The sequence below is a fragment of the Hesperophylax consimilis genome, unplaced genomic scaffold (assembly GCF_061612785.1).
Source record: "Hesperophylax consimilis isolate HC1 unplaced genomic scaffold, BYU_Hcon_1.0 scaffold_39, whole genome shotgun sequence".
NCBI classification, from domain to species: Eukaryota; Metazoa; Arthropoda; class Insecta; order Trichoptera; family Limnephilidae; genus Hesperophylax; species Hesperophylax consimilis.
In genome coordinates this window covers 664,482-680,156 of record NW_028301269.1, presented here as the reverse complement: position 1 = coordinate 680,156, position 15,675 = coordinate 664,482, and the positions used below count along the sequence as shown (strand labels likewise).

At 35.9% G+C, this 15,675-nt stretch overlaps 1 protein-coding gene and 1 long non-coding RNA gene across 2 annotated transcripts; one reads left to right on the top strand and one right to left on the bottom strand.

Moving 5' to 3' along the window:
* Window positions 1-107: 107 nt before the first annotated feature.
* Window positions 108-3,779, top strand: LOC149409002 (uncharacterized). The gene is made up of 4 exons (XR_016305311.1): window positions 108-225; window positions 1,249-1,466; window positions 2,901-3,047; window positions 3,136-3,779. It is a non-coding gene; the product is annotated as an uncharacterized LOC149409002 (long non-coding RNA).
* A 7,289-nt stretch (window positions 3,780-11,068) lies between these two features.
* On the bottom strand, window positions 11,069-15,370 carry LOC149409001 (uncharacterized). The gene is made up of 4 exons (XM_089650235.1): window positions 15,079-15,370; window positions 14,068-14,284; window positions 12,507-12,659; window positions 11,069-12,411 (listed from the first exon to the last, which is right to left on the bottom strand). The coding sequence occupies exons 2-4, from the start codon at window positions 14,219-14,221 to the stop codon at window positions 11,651-11,653; spliced, it is 1,068 nt and encodes a 355-aa protein (XP_089506361.1). The 5' UTR covers window positions 14,222-14,284; window positions 15,079-15,370; the 3' UTR covers window positions 11,069-11,650.
* Between the last annotated feature and the right edge of the window lie 305 nt (window positions 15,371-15,675).

Genomic DNA, 15,675 nt, shown 5'->3' with positions numbered 1-15,675 from the left:
AACCCAAACTGGACGCCACGGCATGAGCGTACCTTTATTTTATGTTAAAGTACCTACCGTATCGCAAATATAGTGAATTAAGCATCTATTTGAACACACATCTATGGCCTAGCTGTCAGAGAGGAACGACGATTAACTGTCCGATTTGTTGTAAATTTAAATCTGCCTACATCAATGCGCATTTCAAGCGATTTTTGAAGAGCTACCTTTAACTAAATTGATAATGTGAGACCCTTTACGTTATTATCGAATAATTTCTATAATTATTCCAGTCTGGTAGTGATGTCATCGATTGTATGTTCAAATTAATAACTTACAGTGAGAATACAACCAATCTCGATCAAAGTAGCCCCATTTCACGGTATTACTACTATTTACAGTTTATGTATAAGTTTGTTAATTTTGTAGTAATCACGTTAAAAGATATTATATAATAAAACAGTTTGTACCATTGTTTTTTAATGATAAAGTAATGTTTATAAGACATGGTTTTATGCACAGCATAAAGGTTAACAAATAATTATTAGCAATAATTAGTAGGTAATTAGTTATTACTCGGAGATATTTTCAATTTGTATTAGTATTTCGGGTGACTAATTATAGCTTATAATTATTTGTTACCCTTTATGCTATGCATAAAAACTTGTTTTATACACATTAGTTTATCATTAAAAAAATATATATATTTGACAAGTCAAAAATATTTCACCAATAAATGAAGATATCATATGTCTCGACACCATATAGTGAGAAATTTAGCACTAACAAAGCCTTTCCTACAAAATAATGTTGGTTGATTACAGGTGGAAAAAAATATAATAAGCAGTAATTGTTGACTGAGGTACTAGTACATACTGAATCATTTGGCGGGTTGGAAATAAGCCGACATAGCTCAGTGGATACAGTTTGTATCGTTAATAGTCTGTTATTGAAGGTAATGGTATAAGTAAAGACAACGCAGGTAATTTTTCTCTGGTAATATCGGTAACGCGGTGAGGTTAGGTTACTTATGGTCGAGTGTTGAACAATACGATATAACCGAGAATCGAATAATATCGCAGGCGAAACAGTTATGACTTAAGTTAGCGGTAGATCTTCTATCATTTCTTTGGTAAAAGCGGCCGATTATTATAGATTGGTACAGTTAAAAAATAATTAACATTTTCTAACAACACTCGCCATTTTATGTTCTTATAATTAATTATACGAAAATGAAATACTAATAAATTAATTAATGTTTTGTTTCAGTTAAGCTTTGTTTTCAGCTGAGGCCAATTACCATCACCTAACAGGACGCTATCACAAAAATATCATGGATCGTCCCGACCCCGAGAGTGTTTCCATCAAGACGGAGCCAGGGTTCCAGGAAGAAGAGGCATTTGAAATGCCGTATACAGATGTGAAAATCGACGTCCCGGCTGTAAAGAAAGAATGTTTGCAGTTTGCTGAGAGTGTTCAGCCAACTAGTAAGTGGCATTACGTATATCGCAAAGGAGTTTCAGACGACGCAGTCAGGACATCGGCTTGTTTTCTGCGTCGCCTCTAATCGTCCATCGGTATTTTGTAAAGATTCTTCCTTTGTAATATTGCTTTCCAGAAAACTGTCGAACTAAGAAAGTGTTTAACTTTTTTAATTCCCCCCAAACTGTTCCTAATTCCTCAGGCCTTGCCAGATTTGCCAGCCTTCAGCCTGTTTTGGCTTTCCGAATTGCTTCCTTGTATTCTTTCTGGCTTTGCTTATGAGCATCCGTTACTTATAACAAAGGTGGGTTTCCTACCACTATTGAGTATCTCAAGGTTCACTGTTCTCGCTTTTTGATGTCCGCGCTCTCCCATACAATGTGGTGCGAGCGGTGGTTCCGTAGAGTCGTAGGGCATGTATGCTGATGCCATCACTACTCCTCTGCTTCTTTGATCCAGCGTGACATGTAGCTTCACCGCCACCAGGTCCTTGCTGCAGTGGTCAGGGAGCAATGTGCCAGCTATTTCTCTAATGAGGATGCAATCCCTGGGTCTGTCTCCCGAGTCATTGTAATAGATTATCCCTTGGTTCATGTTTAGTCCTCTCACCTTCCCTCTGAAAGTCCAGGGTTCTTGGATCAGCGTGAGATCCACACTGTCCCGGGTGACTCCTGCTGAGCACGGCAGTGTCTTCTAATCCTTAGGACACTCACCCTACTTACGCTCCTCGGTGTTGGAACAGCGCACCGTGAAGGTGGCCTTCATTATTCCGACTTGCGCCGTCATGACCATTTCCCTCAGCACTCTTACACTATCCTCGTCCACGCTCATTATCAGGCGATACCTATCTTTCTCCCTGACTGAGTAGTGGACGATCCACTTTTTTTGTTCAAGTGAGGGGTCTGGTTTTCCAACTGTTGCAGCTGCCTCTCGGTGATTATAGAATAGTTTTGGACCCAATAGGTGGCGCTGTTTTAGAGATCTAAAACAAATTGTATGTTTGTGCTCGCCAAACTCGAAAAGTAGTCTACCGGTATCGCTGAAAATTTCAAAGTTTGTTGTTATTAGTGCCACGAGTGTTTAGAGATGTTTATATGTTATAAAAAGTCGAAGACACCCGAGAAATACTTAATGAAAAATCTCTGCATCGTTATGAGATAAGAAGTCGAATTAAAATCAATGTAATGTAGTTTTTTCACAGTAACGTTGTAGTATACAGTAGTGAATGGTGGAAGAAGTCGGAGGCGCCCGAGAAAGACAAAGCATTGCGGTGGATCCACTAGTTTTATATGAAAAAATAAAACTTCTTTTTATTTTCAATAAAATATATTTTCATTTTTTAAATGGAAATCTGTCCGCAAACTGTTCGCTCTAATGCATTACTGCACGCAGCAAGCATCATGAAACTCAGCAGGACTTGACATAACATTGTATTCCAGGTAGCGTTGGTGTGGAAACTGTTCCGATCCAGGCTGGGCCCCGAGAAGAAGGCGGAGGCGGACGTCCTTATACGGAAATAGACATAGAACTGCTGGATGTTAAAAAGGAAAGCTTAGAGCCTTCTATAAGTACTACACAGACTGCAGGTAAAATAGGTTTTTGTTGGTGTGAATTCTTGTTAATAATTTTCTGTTTTCATACAAATTTATTAAGGTTTATCCACCATCTTTTCAGACTTAATTTCGGATCTGAAGACGCATCCTGGTAGACAACCTTATTCATGTTCCTATTGTAACTACGTCAGCCACAGCAATTCAAAATTAAAACGGCACTTGCGCATCCATACTGGAGAGGAACCTTATTCATGTTCCTTCTGCAGTTATTCATGTTCTCAAAATGGAACTTTAAAACGTCACATGCTTTCCCATTCTGGAGAAAAACCTTATTCGTGTTCCTTCTGCGGCTATCTATGTTCTCAAAAGGGAACTTTAAACCGTCACATGCTTACCCATACTGGAGTAAAACCTTATTCATGTTCCTTCTGCAATAGTTCGTTTTCAGATAAGGAAAACTTAAAGCGTCACATGCTTACTCATACTGGAGAAAAACCTTATTCATGTTCCTTCTGCAGCTATTCATGTGCTAGAAAGGGAACTTTAAAATTCCACATGCTTGCCCATACTGGAGTAAAACCTTTTTCATGTTCCTTCTGCAGTTATTCATGTTCTCATAATGGATCTTTAAGACTTCACATGCTTACCCATACTGGAGAAAAACCTTATTCATGTTCCTTCTGCAGTTATTCATGTTCTCAAAACGGGTCTTTAAAACTTCACATGCTTACCCATACTGGAGAAAAACCTTATTTGTGTACCTTCTGCAACTATTCATGTTCTCAAAAGGGACATTTAAAACGTCACATGCTTACCCATACTGGAGTAAAACCTTATTCATGTTCTGACTGCAATAGTTCGTTTTCAGATAAGGAAAACTTAAAGCGTCACATGCTTACCCATACTGGAGAAAAACCTTATTCATGTTCTGACTGCAACTATTCATCTTCTCGAAAGGGAACTTTAAAATTCCACATGCTTGCCCATACTGGAGAAAAACCATATTCATGTTCCTTCTGCAGTTATTCATGTTCTCAAAACGGGTCTTTAAAACTTCACATGCTTACCCATACTGGAGAAAAACCTTACTCATGTTCCTACTGCAGCTATTCATGTTCTCAAAAGGGACATTTAAAACGTCATATGCTTACCCATTCTAACGATCATAAAATTCAAGTGTGACATTGTGTTCTCTCCCTCAAAATGATTATTTTTTCGTAAACAACTTGCAATGTAATTCTTCAGTGAATTCGTACAAACTTTTGATTCATATTAACTTTTAAATTGTGCTAGTGTTTTTGCTCCTTCATACAATCAGGGCTTCATTAAGACGCGCATTATTAAATCCTATACCTCAACCCGCCTCAACGCTCCCATGTCTTGACACTGTACAGACAAGGGGCTATCAGTAAAAGAAATCTTAAAGTACTATTATGTCCAACGTCTGTTTCGTAATATTTCAATACTACCTACAAAATGTCAGTGCCGTGCTCTAGCCCAAATGCATACTGTTATATCTGCCTTTACTTAAGCAGACTTCGGCAAGGGCGGATCCAGCTTTGGCGCCAGGGGGGGGTCACGTAGTCGTGGTCAAGTTTTTTTTTTTTTTTTAAAGAAAGACAAACATTCCCGGGTTACGAATAACCCAACAATAACTCCTACCACCACCACAGAAAGCCGTAAATGCTTGCTTGTGTTGTGATGGAGGACTTAGGTCCGGTCAATTACAGTTACAAGAAGTTATAATTTAATTTTGATAATAATATATACAAGTAAAAAGTAGGTATTGTTGGATATGGTAACACTAGGTATATCATTAAGATTGTCTTTTGCTCCGCAAGCCCGGGCGGCGTAGGCTCGTGTAATGTCAATTGTCAACCAATACAGTACAGATTACAATTATTAGTCGTGTTCTTATTTCACCACAATATAACATGGTGTCAGGTGTGTCTTCAACATAGGTTGTGTCTTCAACATATTGTGTGTAGGAATCTTGCAACTTTTTGAATTTCCTTTTCCTCGTTGTAGTTATTCGCCATCATATATAAAAGAAATGATTGCTTAAAACGTTTCCACTCGCCAACCATATCCGTAGCATTCTGCATTTGCAGAATTTGACTCGACATTATTATTGTAACACTTTGCTTGTCACGACAAAATAGACAAATAATAACAGCTTGTTGACCGTTATTTCTTTGCTTCCTGGTAAAGAATTTGAATCGTTCCACTCTAATATTCACTGTAGGTATGAAGTGTCTATCCAGTCTATCGAAGAGTAGAATAATGCCTTCCAGCGTGCTCTTCTCAATAGTGAGGCCTAATGAATTAAAAATTTGAACTCCTTTAGGACCAATCGTGTGCAGCAAATGTTATTAATAAATGTAAGTACTGTACTTCCATATTTAAGAGGAATATAAACGCTGGAAATATTTCGATTCTTGTGCTTTATAAATTTTAAAACCGAGCGCCTTGCACCGTCATATTTTGGCCTGATTTGCACGAGGCAAGTAATTTGAAATAAATATTGTTGCCATGACGCGGTGCTTGCAATACGTAAGAAGCGCCCAGCGAGATCTCCGTTCGCCGATGCTTCCATACGCTTGTTAATACCTTGTTACCTGGTGGATGAATACCGTCCATTCTATTTTGCCAGCAGCGGCCGAGCCGGCAGCGTAGTCAATATTATCGACAATCCTCAAACTATGGGGAACGCTAATAAAAGTAAATATTTATAAAATTTGAATTGATTTTATTTATTTACAATCCAAACAAAAATATTCTGAAAGTGAATTATTAATAGGTACATATAAATATTAATAAAAAGAAACTTGATTAAGTTAAATATAATATGTATATATATTAACAAAATGTAACTAATACGTTCTTTTATTCATCATCTAGAAAAATAAAATCTGGTACTTACCGCTAAGTCCGCTAACTTTATAGTTATACACGGGTTATAAAGTTTTAAAATCGTTGAACGTAAAATATATTAATTGTAAGGTATTGTTTTATTAATCTAAAATATAAATAACTTGCATCCCTCGTGCGGCATAATTTTATTTTTTTTAAATTCAATTATAATTTCGCCGAAATAAATTAAAATGTTAGCCTTGGGCAAAACCTCGATGAACGAGGTTGTGTCTCGCCTTAAGAATTGCTTTAGGAAGTATAGGAAGGCTGGTAATTCGCGCGGGCGCGTTAGACCTGTCCAGACCTGTCAAAAAACTTCCGAAAGAATAAGTTCTGTAACTTACTAAAATTACGTTAAGTGACTTTTGGTGTCGTTTACATTGGGAATTTGGCCAAACTCGCCTTCAAGAGCGATTTACAGGAAAAAAACTTACGAGTCTATCCCCAGCCTTAGAACATTAACAAATAACATTTGAGTTTAAACACACATACACTGGCATAATGAAGAAACTGATTAGATTACTTACCATTTCTTGTAATGAATTGAATTTGCAGCAACAATTTTTAAGAACACTATTACTTATATTGGAACTTATTTTTTTTAACTTAGTAAACAAATAAAAGTAAACACTTTATTAATAAAGTTTAGTCGTTCCGATTGAGGTTAGGTTTTGCTAGACGCTAGACGTCAGTCGAAACAAAGCGCGCGCAAGCGTCATACGTGGTTACACGAAATGTGTCATAATAATATGAAAGGTGGCGGCCGAAGCGCGCGCCGGTGGCGGTGCGCGGTGACGCGGTAACATTCGAATTTTCGATGCGTTCGTTCCCGAATAATGCGTTTGCCGTCAAACAAAGTATTATATTAAATTAATTAAATATTGAAAGTACTGGGCTGGGGCCCAGGGGGGGGTCATGACCACCGTGACCCCCCCCCTGGATCCGCCACTGGACTTCGGGTGTTGGGAACTCTTATAATCAGTAAAAGGTTCTTAATATCATACTGTTTATTTACGTTACAATAACCTGTCTGGCTAGCTACAACTGTTCGTTACCCGAGGGTAGGAAAATTCTGCGCCCGCAGATGCTTGCCAATTTGTTCAGTTTTCGGAACAGCTCGCATGGTTTCATAGAAATCATTATATCTCACTTACCGTCAACAGAAATACGAACTAAACTGATGTTTAGAAAGAAAAAGATTCCATGCTATACCTACAAATATAGAAGTTAACCACAGAAAAATTTACGTGTAACAGATGTTATTCTAGGCATTTCATAATTTTTATAATTTTGTTAATATATGTCCACTGCACGCCACTAACCAATTCCAAGCAGATTATAGCCAGGATCGGCTGAATTTTCCGACCCCGAAAAGCTCGGATACCGCACCGCCGACATACTGCGGCCGGATTTATCATTTCATTATTTCTACTATGATGATTTTTAAAAAAAAATGAGAAAATCAAACAAATTATTTATATTTTATTATTTAAGACAATATTAGCGATTCCTAAAAGAAAATTTGAAACAGAAAATATACGGTAACATCTAGGACTCGAACCCAGAACACTTGCCTTAAGTCTTGCGGAATTATTCTTCGTAAAATCCTGATTGAGTTGGGAAATCCTCATCCATTTTGGTGCTCCCAGGGCAATACGTAAGGATTTATTTTGGATTAGGTATCCCCACCCATGAAAATGCTTTTATAAATTTCCTCGCCCGGTACGATTAAAATATAAAAAAACTTTATAAAAAACCTCAACAAATCCTACGTAAAGACTAATTCTCCCTATATTGCAGCCATGTTCCATTGCAAATAATTATTTCACATAACCTAAATTACATCTATTTTTCAACAACCTTTAAATTAAAATCACAATGAAAGAGAAAGTGACCTTTTCGGCCCGAAGCTCTGTATGTCATTATTTCAAAAAGTCAGTTCAACTTATTACAAAAAAACTTACCAGGTACATATTCTTTTTTATAAACACCCGTAATATCCTCAACGTAAACCACATTAAAAAAGTATACTACGCTTTGTGTCAATCACTGACGTACAGTACGAGATAACTGGTTGTGGGTCTGTCTTTGGCACTCACACAGAGCGGCTCAACATAGCCCAAAAAGTAGTACAGTAGTATAAGACAATTCTAAAAGTTCGGGTTAGAACTCCGACCGAAGAAATATTTAAAAACTTTCAAGTCTATAATGTACAAAAACTAAAAAATATATTTAATTTAAAATAGAAAAAAAATCAAAATACCCCACTGCCCAGCATAAATACTCAACCAGATCAATAAGCCAAAATATACTAGTTACTCCCAGTTTGAACATATCATCTTTTGGACAGAGAAATCTTAAATTCTGTGCTACGAAATTATACAATGCTCTACCAAATCAAACAAAATATAAATGAAATTAATATATTTAAAACAAAAGTAAAAGCATGACTGAGAGAAAAAAAGTGACATTCAACTTACAAAACATTATGAAGACGATATAAAGACAACTTGTAACTAAATGCAAAAGCATAAGAACTGCAGACCGTCTCAGAACAGGAAACCCTGGTAAGGAGGAATTTATGCTTACATTATAATTTTTACCTACATCATGTACAAACTTTGTAATTGAACAAAAAAGTAATAAAACTTTACCCTCAACAAAGACTTTTACTTGCCTTCAAAGTAACTCATGATCATCAGCTGTCTCACTCGCCCCTTCTCTGCTTGGAACATCCTGGTGCTTACCTCATCAAGACCATCCGGCCCTATTAGGCGACCATAAGTCATCATAATAGAGTATAATACAACAATCTGGGCTCCATTTTATAAGATTCACCAACTAAAAATTGACAGAGTGCAGCATAAGTTCCTGAGATTCATTAGTTTTAAATAAGGAATTCCAATCGAAGATCTTAATTATACTTTTTTAATCAAGGCGCACAGTGACTGATATGGTATGTCTATTCAAAATATCGAATGGCAGACTGGACACCATTGATTTAACAAGCGTTATTTCGTTGCGAGTCAGGTGGGTACACGGGGCACTAGACTGAACGCCCTGTATAATCTTCCAAAATCTGCCAACAATTATTTGGTAAACTCACCTATTCAAAGATTACACAGACTTGGTAATAAGTATAGTTCAATCGATGTTTACCGCTGCCAATCAGTGTCAAAATTTAAACTCAGTTTAATGGAATGTTTACATTAGATATAAATGTATCTCTATTAGACCTTTTGTCGATTCTTATCCTAATCTAGCGTAATAGAGATTTTTAATTAAGTCACATAGTTTATAAGCTAATGTGAACGACAATTTCACAATTTTTTTATTCAATTGATTTGGAGGATATTGGCAAACCATCTATTTTTATTTCACTTACTTAAATTCCATGTTACCTACGTTTCGTAAACTTTCATGTTTCATGTTACCTATATTTTGTAAACCTATGGTATATATACCTTATATTTAAAAAAAATGCATTGTATGTAAAAGCCCTATGGGCGTTTAAATGAAATAAATTAATATTTGCTATTTGTTTTTGGGGTGTTATGCCGTGTTGCGCTAACTCCTTCTTTAGTGAACGTTTTGGACAACGTTACACTGTCCATCATCAAGGCAGATAATGATGGACACTGTAACGGTGACTTAAGAAGGAGGAATTGCCGCAACACGGCATAACACCCCAAAAACAAATAACAAAAATACTTTTGGCCGTGCCGTGCCGCCAATCTTAAATCATATTTAATCATCATCAACATCATCGTAAAATCAGCATTCTCGTCGGTTAAAAACACGGTTTGCGACTAATGCCTAAATCTAGTCCTGTACAGACCTGTACCGTCTGGTACAGTAAGCCTCTATGAAACCAAAGGTTCCGACCGCAATTTAAGAAAAAAATATAAAACTTTGTGAATTTTCAATTAATTATTCTTATATTAAACGACAAAAGAGGTGCCAGAAATGTTTATAAAACATTTGTCTAGTAAAATAATAGTTTTGTTTTTCGTTGTCAATAATTTTAGATCAGTGTTTATTATTTTAAATTTAGAAATTGTGTTTTATTTCAAAATTTTAATATTCCAAAAATTATATGTTTATTAGTAATAATACAATTTGAAAGCGTTCTTTATCACCTTTCAAAAACAGTTATTACATTTTGGATACGTTCCGAAATATCCAATTTTTTGGATTTTAAATTATCCGACTTTCTGACAGCTTCTTTAAGAAATACAACGGTAAATATGCCAGGCCTTAAGGGTTAAATATTTCATCGATAGTTTGTACTGACTAACTAACTAACCAACCATCACGCCGTTTCCCAGCAGGGGTAGGTAGAGGACGGACCGCCAAACAACTCGGTCACACCACATACTCCTTGCCTCATTCACATTCATACATACTCTTCTATTGTTCTGACTCTTGAAATGGCCCGACTCAAGTATCAGATTCACTTGGTTGTGCCATGTCTTCCTCGGGCGTCCCCGACTTCTGCTACCATTCACATTTGCATCTTATATTCTCCTTACACTCCTTTCTTCGCTCATTCGCTCGTCCAAACCATCTATGCGTCTCTTTCTTAATCAGACTCATTACGCTTACATCAGCCTTGCATTATTTGCGAATCTCCATATTTCACATACATGGTTTTACCACACGTACACCTCAGGGATCTCATTTATACAGCATTCAGTCTACTTTCATCCTTTCTCTGCCAGTTCTATGCCTCACCATACATCAGGGTAGGCACCAGCACTCCATTGTGGACTGCTATTTTGTACTGAAAACTGACTATTTGCGAAACCAGAGAATAGATTGTTTTTGTAAGATAACGTAGATAAGCAAAGAGTGAACAAGGGCAAAGTACACATTTTTGATTATTTTCACATTTAAAATATTTTATTTTGACTCTCATCAGGCTTTAAGCATACAAAGTTTATATAAAAAATCTTATAAGTAAATAATAACAATGATATAATAACCACATAATAAACACAAGCAAGTAAATACATATATACAATAATTATTTATGTATAGTACAAACCTAAGACGAATAAGAGATAAAAATATATCTTAATATATCTTTTCCAAAGTACATAAATATAATACAAAAAATATTTACTTAATTAGTATCATGTTCGATTAACATAAGTAGCAACTAAAAGGAGTTTATAAAATATAAAATTAAATGTAATAATTAAAGTACGAATTGAGAAATTTAGAAAAATATTGTTGATTCTCTACGAAGTAGTGAATTCGTACATTTCAGCATATTTCACAAGTATTTACGTAAATTTCGTTTTATCACTGACACGATATCTCTAAATATGTCTATCAATTTTACAAATTTTAGTGTATTTAATTCCAAAAATCAGTGAATATCGAATCAACCTCCTGCATTAAGGCAAGGCAATTTTCATAAACATTGCATAACAAACCATTGCGCGTCGTTCGTTAATTTCAGTGTGCGAAAAAAAGATGTCATTTTCTTTGTCTTATAGGAAGCAACATTTTCGCACTAGAGCGATTCGAAATAAAAACTTTTATTGTATCGACCCAATCTCCGTGTACTCTCTGTGCGATTTTAGCCGGAATGTGGGAAGGTAAAAAGGCGCGCGGGGCCAGTGTTGAACAAACGATTATGAATTGAAGTTACAAGTTTTGACATCCATCGCATCACGTGAATGATTATTTTATACAATGAGTCAACATGTGACATTTTACAAGTCACTTTTGAGATCATCAGTAGCTACAGTCGGAACATGAATAAGGTTTTTTCCAGTATGAGTAAGCACGTGACTTTTTAAATTATCCTTTCGAGAACATAAATAGCTGCAGTAGGAACATGAATAAGGTTTTTCTCCGGTGTGGGTGAGCATGTGAAATTTTAAAGAGCTCTTTTGAGTACATAAATAGCTGCATTTGGAACATGAGTAAGGTTTTTCTCCAGTATGGATGAACATGTGATCTTTTAAATTTCCCTTTTGAGAACAAGAATAGCTGCAGTAAGAACATGAGTAAGGTTTTTCTCCAGTATGGGATAGCATGTGACGTTTTAAATTTCCCCTTTGAGAACACGAATAGCTGCAATCGGTACACGTATAAGGTTTTTGTCTGGAATGTGTAAGCATGTGACGTTTTAAGTGTCCCTTTAGAGTTGATGAATAGTTACAGAAGGAACAAGAAAAAGGTTTTTCTCCAGTATGGGTAAGCAAGTGAAGTTTTAAATTTCCGTTTCGAGAACATGAATAGTTGCAATACGAACATGAATAAGGTTTTTCTCCAGTATGGGTAAGCATGTGACTTTTTAACTGCCCCTTTAGAGGTGATGAATAGTTACAGAGGGTACATGAATAAGGTTTCTCTCCAGTATGGGTAAACATGTGATATTTTAGAAGTCTCCTTTGAGAGCAAGAATAGTTGCAGTAAGAACACGAAAACGGTTTTTCTCCAGGTTGCGTCTTCGTGTCCGTTTTTAAGTCTGAAAAAGATGGCAGATAAAGCTTTATAAATAGTTGTCCAACATTTAATCAGGAAATTACTAAAATGAATTCAGGCAAAATAAACCCATTTTACCTGTTGCCTGAGTGATACTTTCCGAACGCTCTAAGCATTCCCGTTTAATATCCGGTAAGTCAACGTCTATTCGCGAATAAGGAATTCCCGCTCCATCTTCCTCTCCGGGTCCTAGTTCTGCCTTGATGGGGACAGTTTCCTCAGTAATGCTACCTGGAATAATATTAAATTGATTTGTCAAGACAAGCCAAGTATGACATTAAAATGTATTTATTCAATTCAAACGCCACTTAGTGGCTTTTACAATACAGTGATAATCGAATTACATGCGTACAGTGATAAACAGGATAATAATAGCAATAAATCAAAGAAAAATTAATGTGTACACAAAAACACTATTGCAAGTGATGCAGTTTTTAATAATGAATAATATCAAGACAATGCATAATTCAAAAGAAATATATACCAGTGAAACAATATTTGAACTAATTTATACTAGGCTTGTATAAGACCTGTCATAAGTCGAAGTTTATATTTCGACCTATGACAGGTTTATAGTGAGTTTATTGCTACTCACAGAATTACTTGTAATTGGAATAGCTGAGTAGGCGTATATTATGTTATAGTTTTTATTATTTTATTATTGTCATCAGTGGCATTTTTTATGATTAATTTTATTTATAGTTCGACTGTACTGTGTATCTAAGCTACCGCTGACAAACGACTGACAGTATCTTAGCTCTAGCTAATACAAATTTCAAAAGTAGGGTAGATTTTGTACTTTTGAAGAGTCAATAAAAAAACAATACAAGTCATAAGAAATGAGTGTTTTCGTATTATTATTAGACATACAGGAAATGTAATTCATAACAACAATATTGTCTAAACATGATATAGGAGCTGAGAAATTTTCTGTAGAAAGAGCACATCAGCCGATATAATCCAATCTTCGAACGACAACATATAAAAGAATGCGGTAGAATCTTGGAGATTAACATTAGAACTATCATTCCGAAAATCTAGGAATAGCACAAACATCAAAACGATTATTAGAGTACGGAAAGTGGGCTTATTTATTTTATTAATAAAATTATATGTTGCGGCGATTGTTTGACGATATTCTTAGTTCGACAGTTCCTCGAAAAGCAATAATTCGACGGTAAAATCAAAACATGAGACATACAGGAGGCCTTGACGAAAAAAATCTCTCGGGGCCTATGTTGTCTTTGTGGAGGGTCTTTTTAGGGAAAGGAAGGAGAGGATGTTCTGGGAAGAGAAATGGTTTGAGGTGGGTATCAATCTGAAGGAAAATGTGTCTAGCAGTGATGGACGTTTGAATCCTCCTCTTCCAATGCGGTTCTACCTCAGCCAGTCTAACTCGATTCACCCAGTAGATGGGCAAATGCATCTACCGCCAAGACCTTGACAATCCTAACCCCGTGACCACAGACACCCCTGCTAAGCCACCAAACGTAGAAACCTACTTGGGGTGACCTATGGCAGCGGTTTAGGTTATAAAATAAATAGTTCCCGGGGCAGCGATACCCATTTCCGCCTCCCAAATTGACTCACTGACTTCATGTATCTGAAACACCTTTGTAATATACGCAATGCAACTTACTGGTTGGCTGTACACTCTCAGCAAACTGCAAACTTTCCTTCTTTACAGCCGGTAGGTGGATTTTCACATCTGTATACGGCATTTCACCTGCGCCCTCTTCCTGGGACCTTGGCTCCGTCTTGATGGAAACACTCTCTGGGTCAGTAAGATCCATGTCACTGCTGTGATAGCGTCCTGTTGTATTATGGTAATCGATCTCAACTCATATAAAGTAGAACTGAAAAAAAATATTAATAATTGAACTAGTACTTTTGTTAACAGTGTAAGCCTCGCGTCCAAAACGTAGGGATCTAATTGTCTCTTATTGAATAAATTAAACAAAAAAAATCTCTTGAAATGATAAGATTTTGTAATTAGGTACTTAAATACCTACGTACTTAATTAAAAACCACATATTTTGTACAAAGAATCGTTAACATCTCAATGACAATTCTTTTTAAAATTCTCTTCAGGCAGGTAGATATTGATAATTCCGATTTGACAGCTCGTAGTACTATCCACGCTCATGCTAACTGCAACTCATTAAGTATCCAACATGATCAATCTTGATCACAGATGGAAAATAAGAATTAGGACCCTTGACGGTAAAAGCATGGTGATTTCTTTCCCACAAAAAAGTCGGTAAGTATTTAAATAATCAATAATTATATATGATAATTCTGTACCATTCTGCAATAAACGAGCGCGGTTTCCACTGAAGCGACTGCTCAGTAAAGACTTGACAAAAACAATCGCAATGTTCCACACAAATGTGACAACCAGAAATTTAATCAATTGGTGTAATTTTGTGTCAATTTTCTCATATTTGTGAAATAATAATATTAAAACTGCAAATATAAACTTAAAATGAACAAAACTGGTTTATTAATTCAAGGGCTAAAAACAAAACAAACCTGTTGACATCTATTATTGACATTGGGTGCAAATGCAAGAAAAATGGTGGTGAGATAATGATATTTGTCAAATGGAATTGAATTTATGTAGCTCAGGATGAAGATTAAATGAACTTACTTGATTCGTTTGGTTTTAATTATTGACAGCGTCCGTCAATCAACGAAGAACTAACTCATGTACTCAAGTTAACTTGGTTGGTGTTGGGGAATTCAGTATGTATATCGCAAATGTTGTAAAAACTGATCAATCAAGCGTTAAACGATGTATTCTTACAATAAACAAGCACCAATATTAAGGAGCTTACGTGTTATTAGGTCAATATAGCAAAAACCTACTTAAGTCGAATCGCAGTTGTCAATTCCAAGTTGAAATTTAAAAAAACATTGCTTTAAGAATGTGATGGCTATTGACATAATCTCAGGTAGTATAAACTTAATGCAATTACTGTTTAGTTTACGAGATAATCCTTTCAAAAGGAGGAAGAACAATTACTGCACTGCAAGAGAATTAATGAAAACGTGACGCCGAACATATCCATAGACAACATTCAATTAAAGAAAATAATTCACAAATAAACTACTCACTAGATCGATATCTTCGAGCTCTTTGTATCAAAAAAGTTTGTACACTACTTAACCACAGATATAGCTGACGGAGCGGTGATAACATACAAGGTAAGGCCTTAAAAAGGTGCGACCATAGACAATATAATTG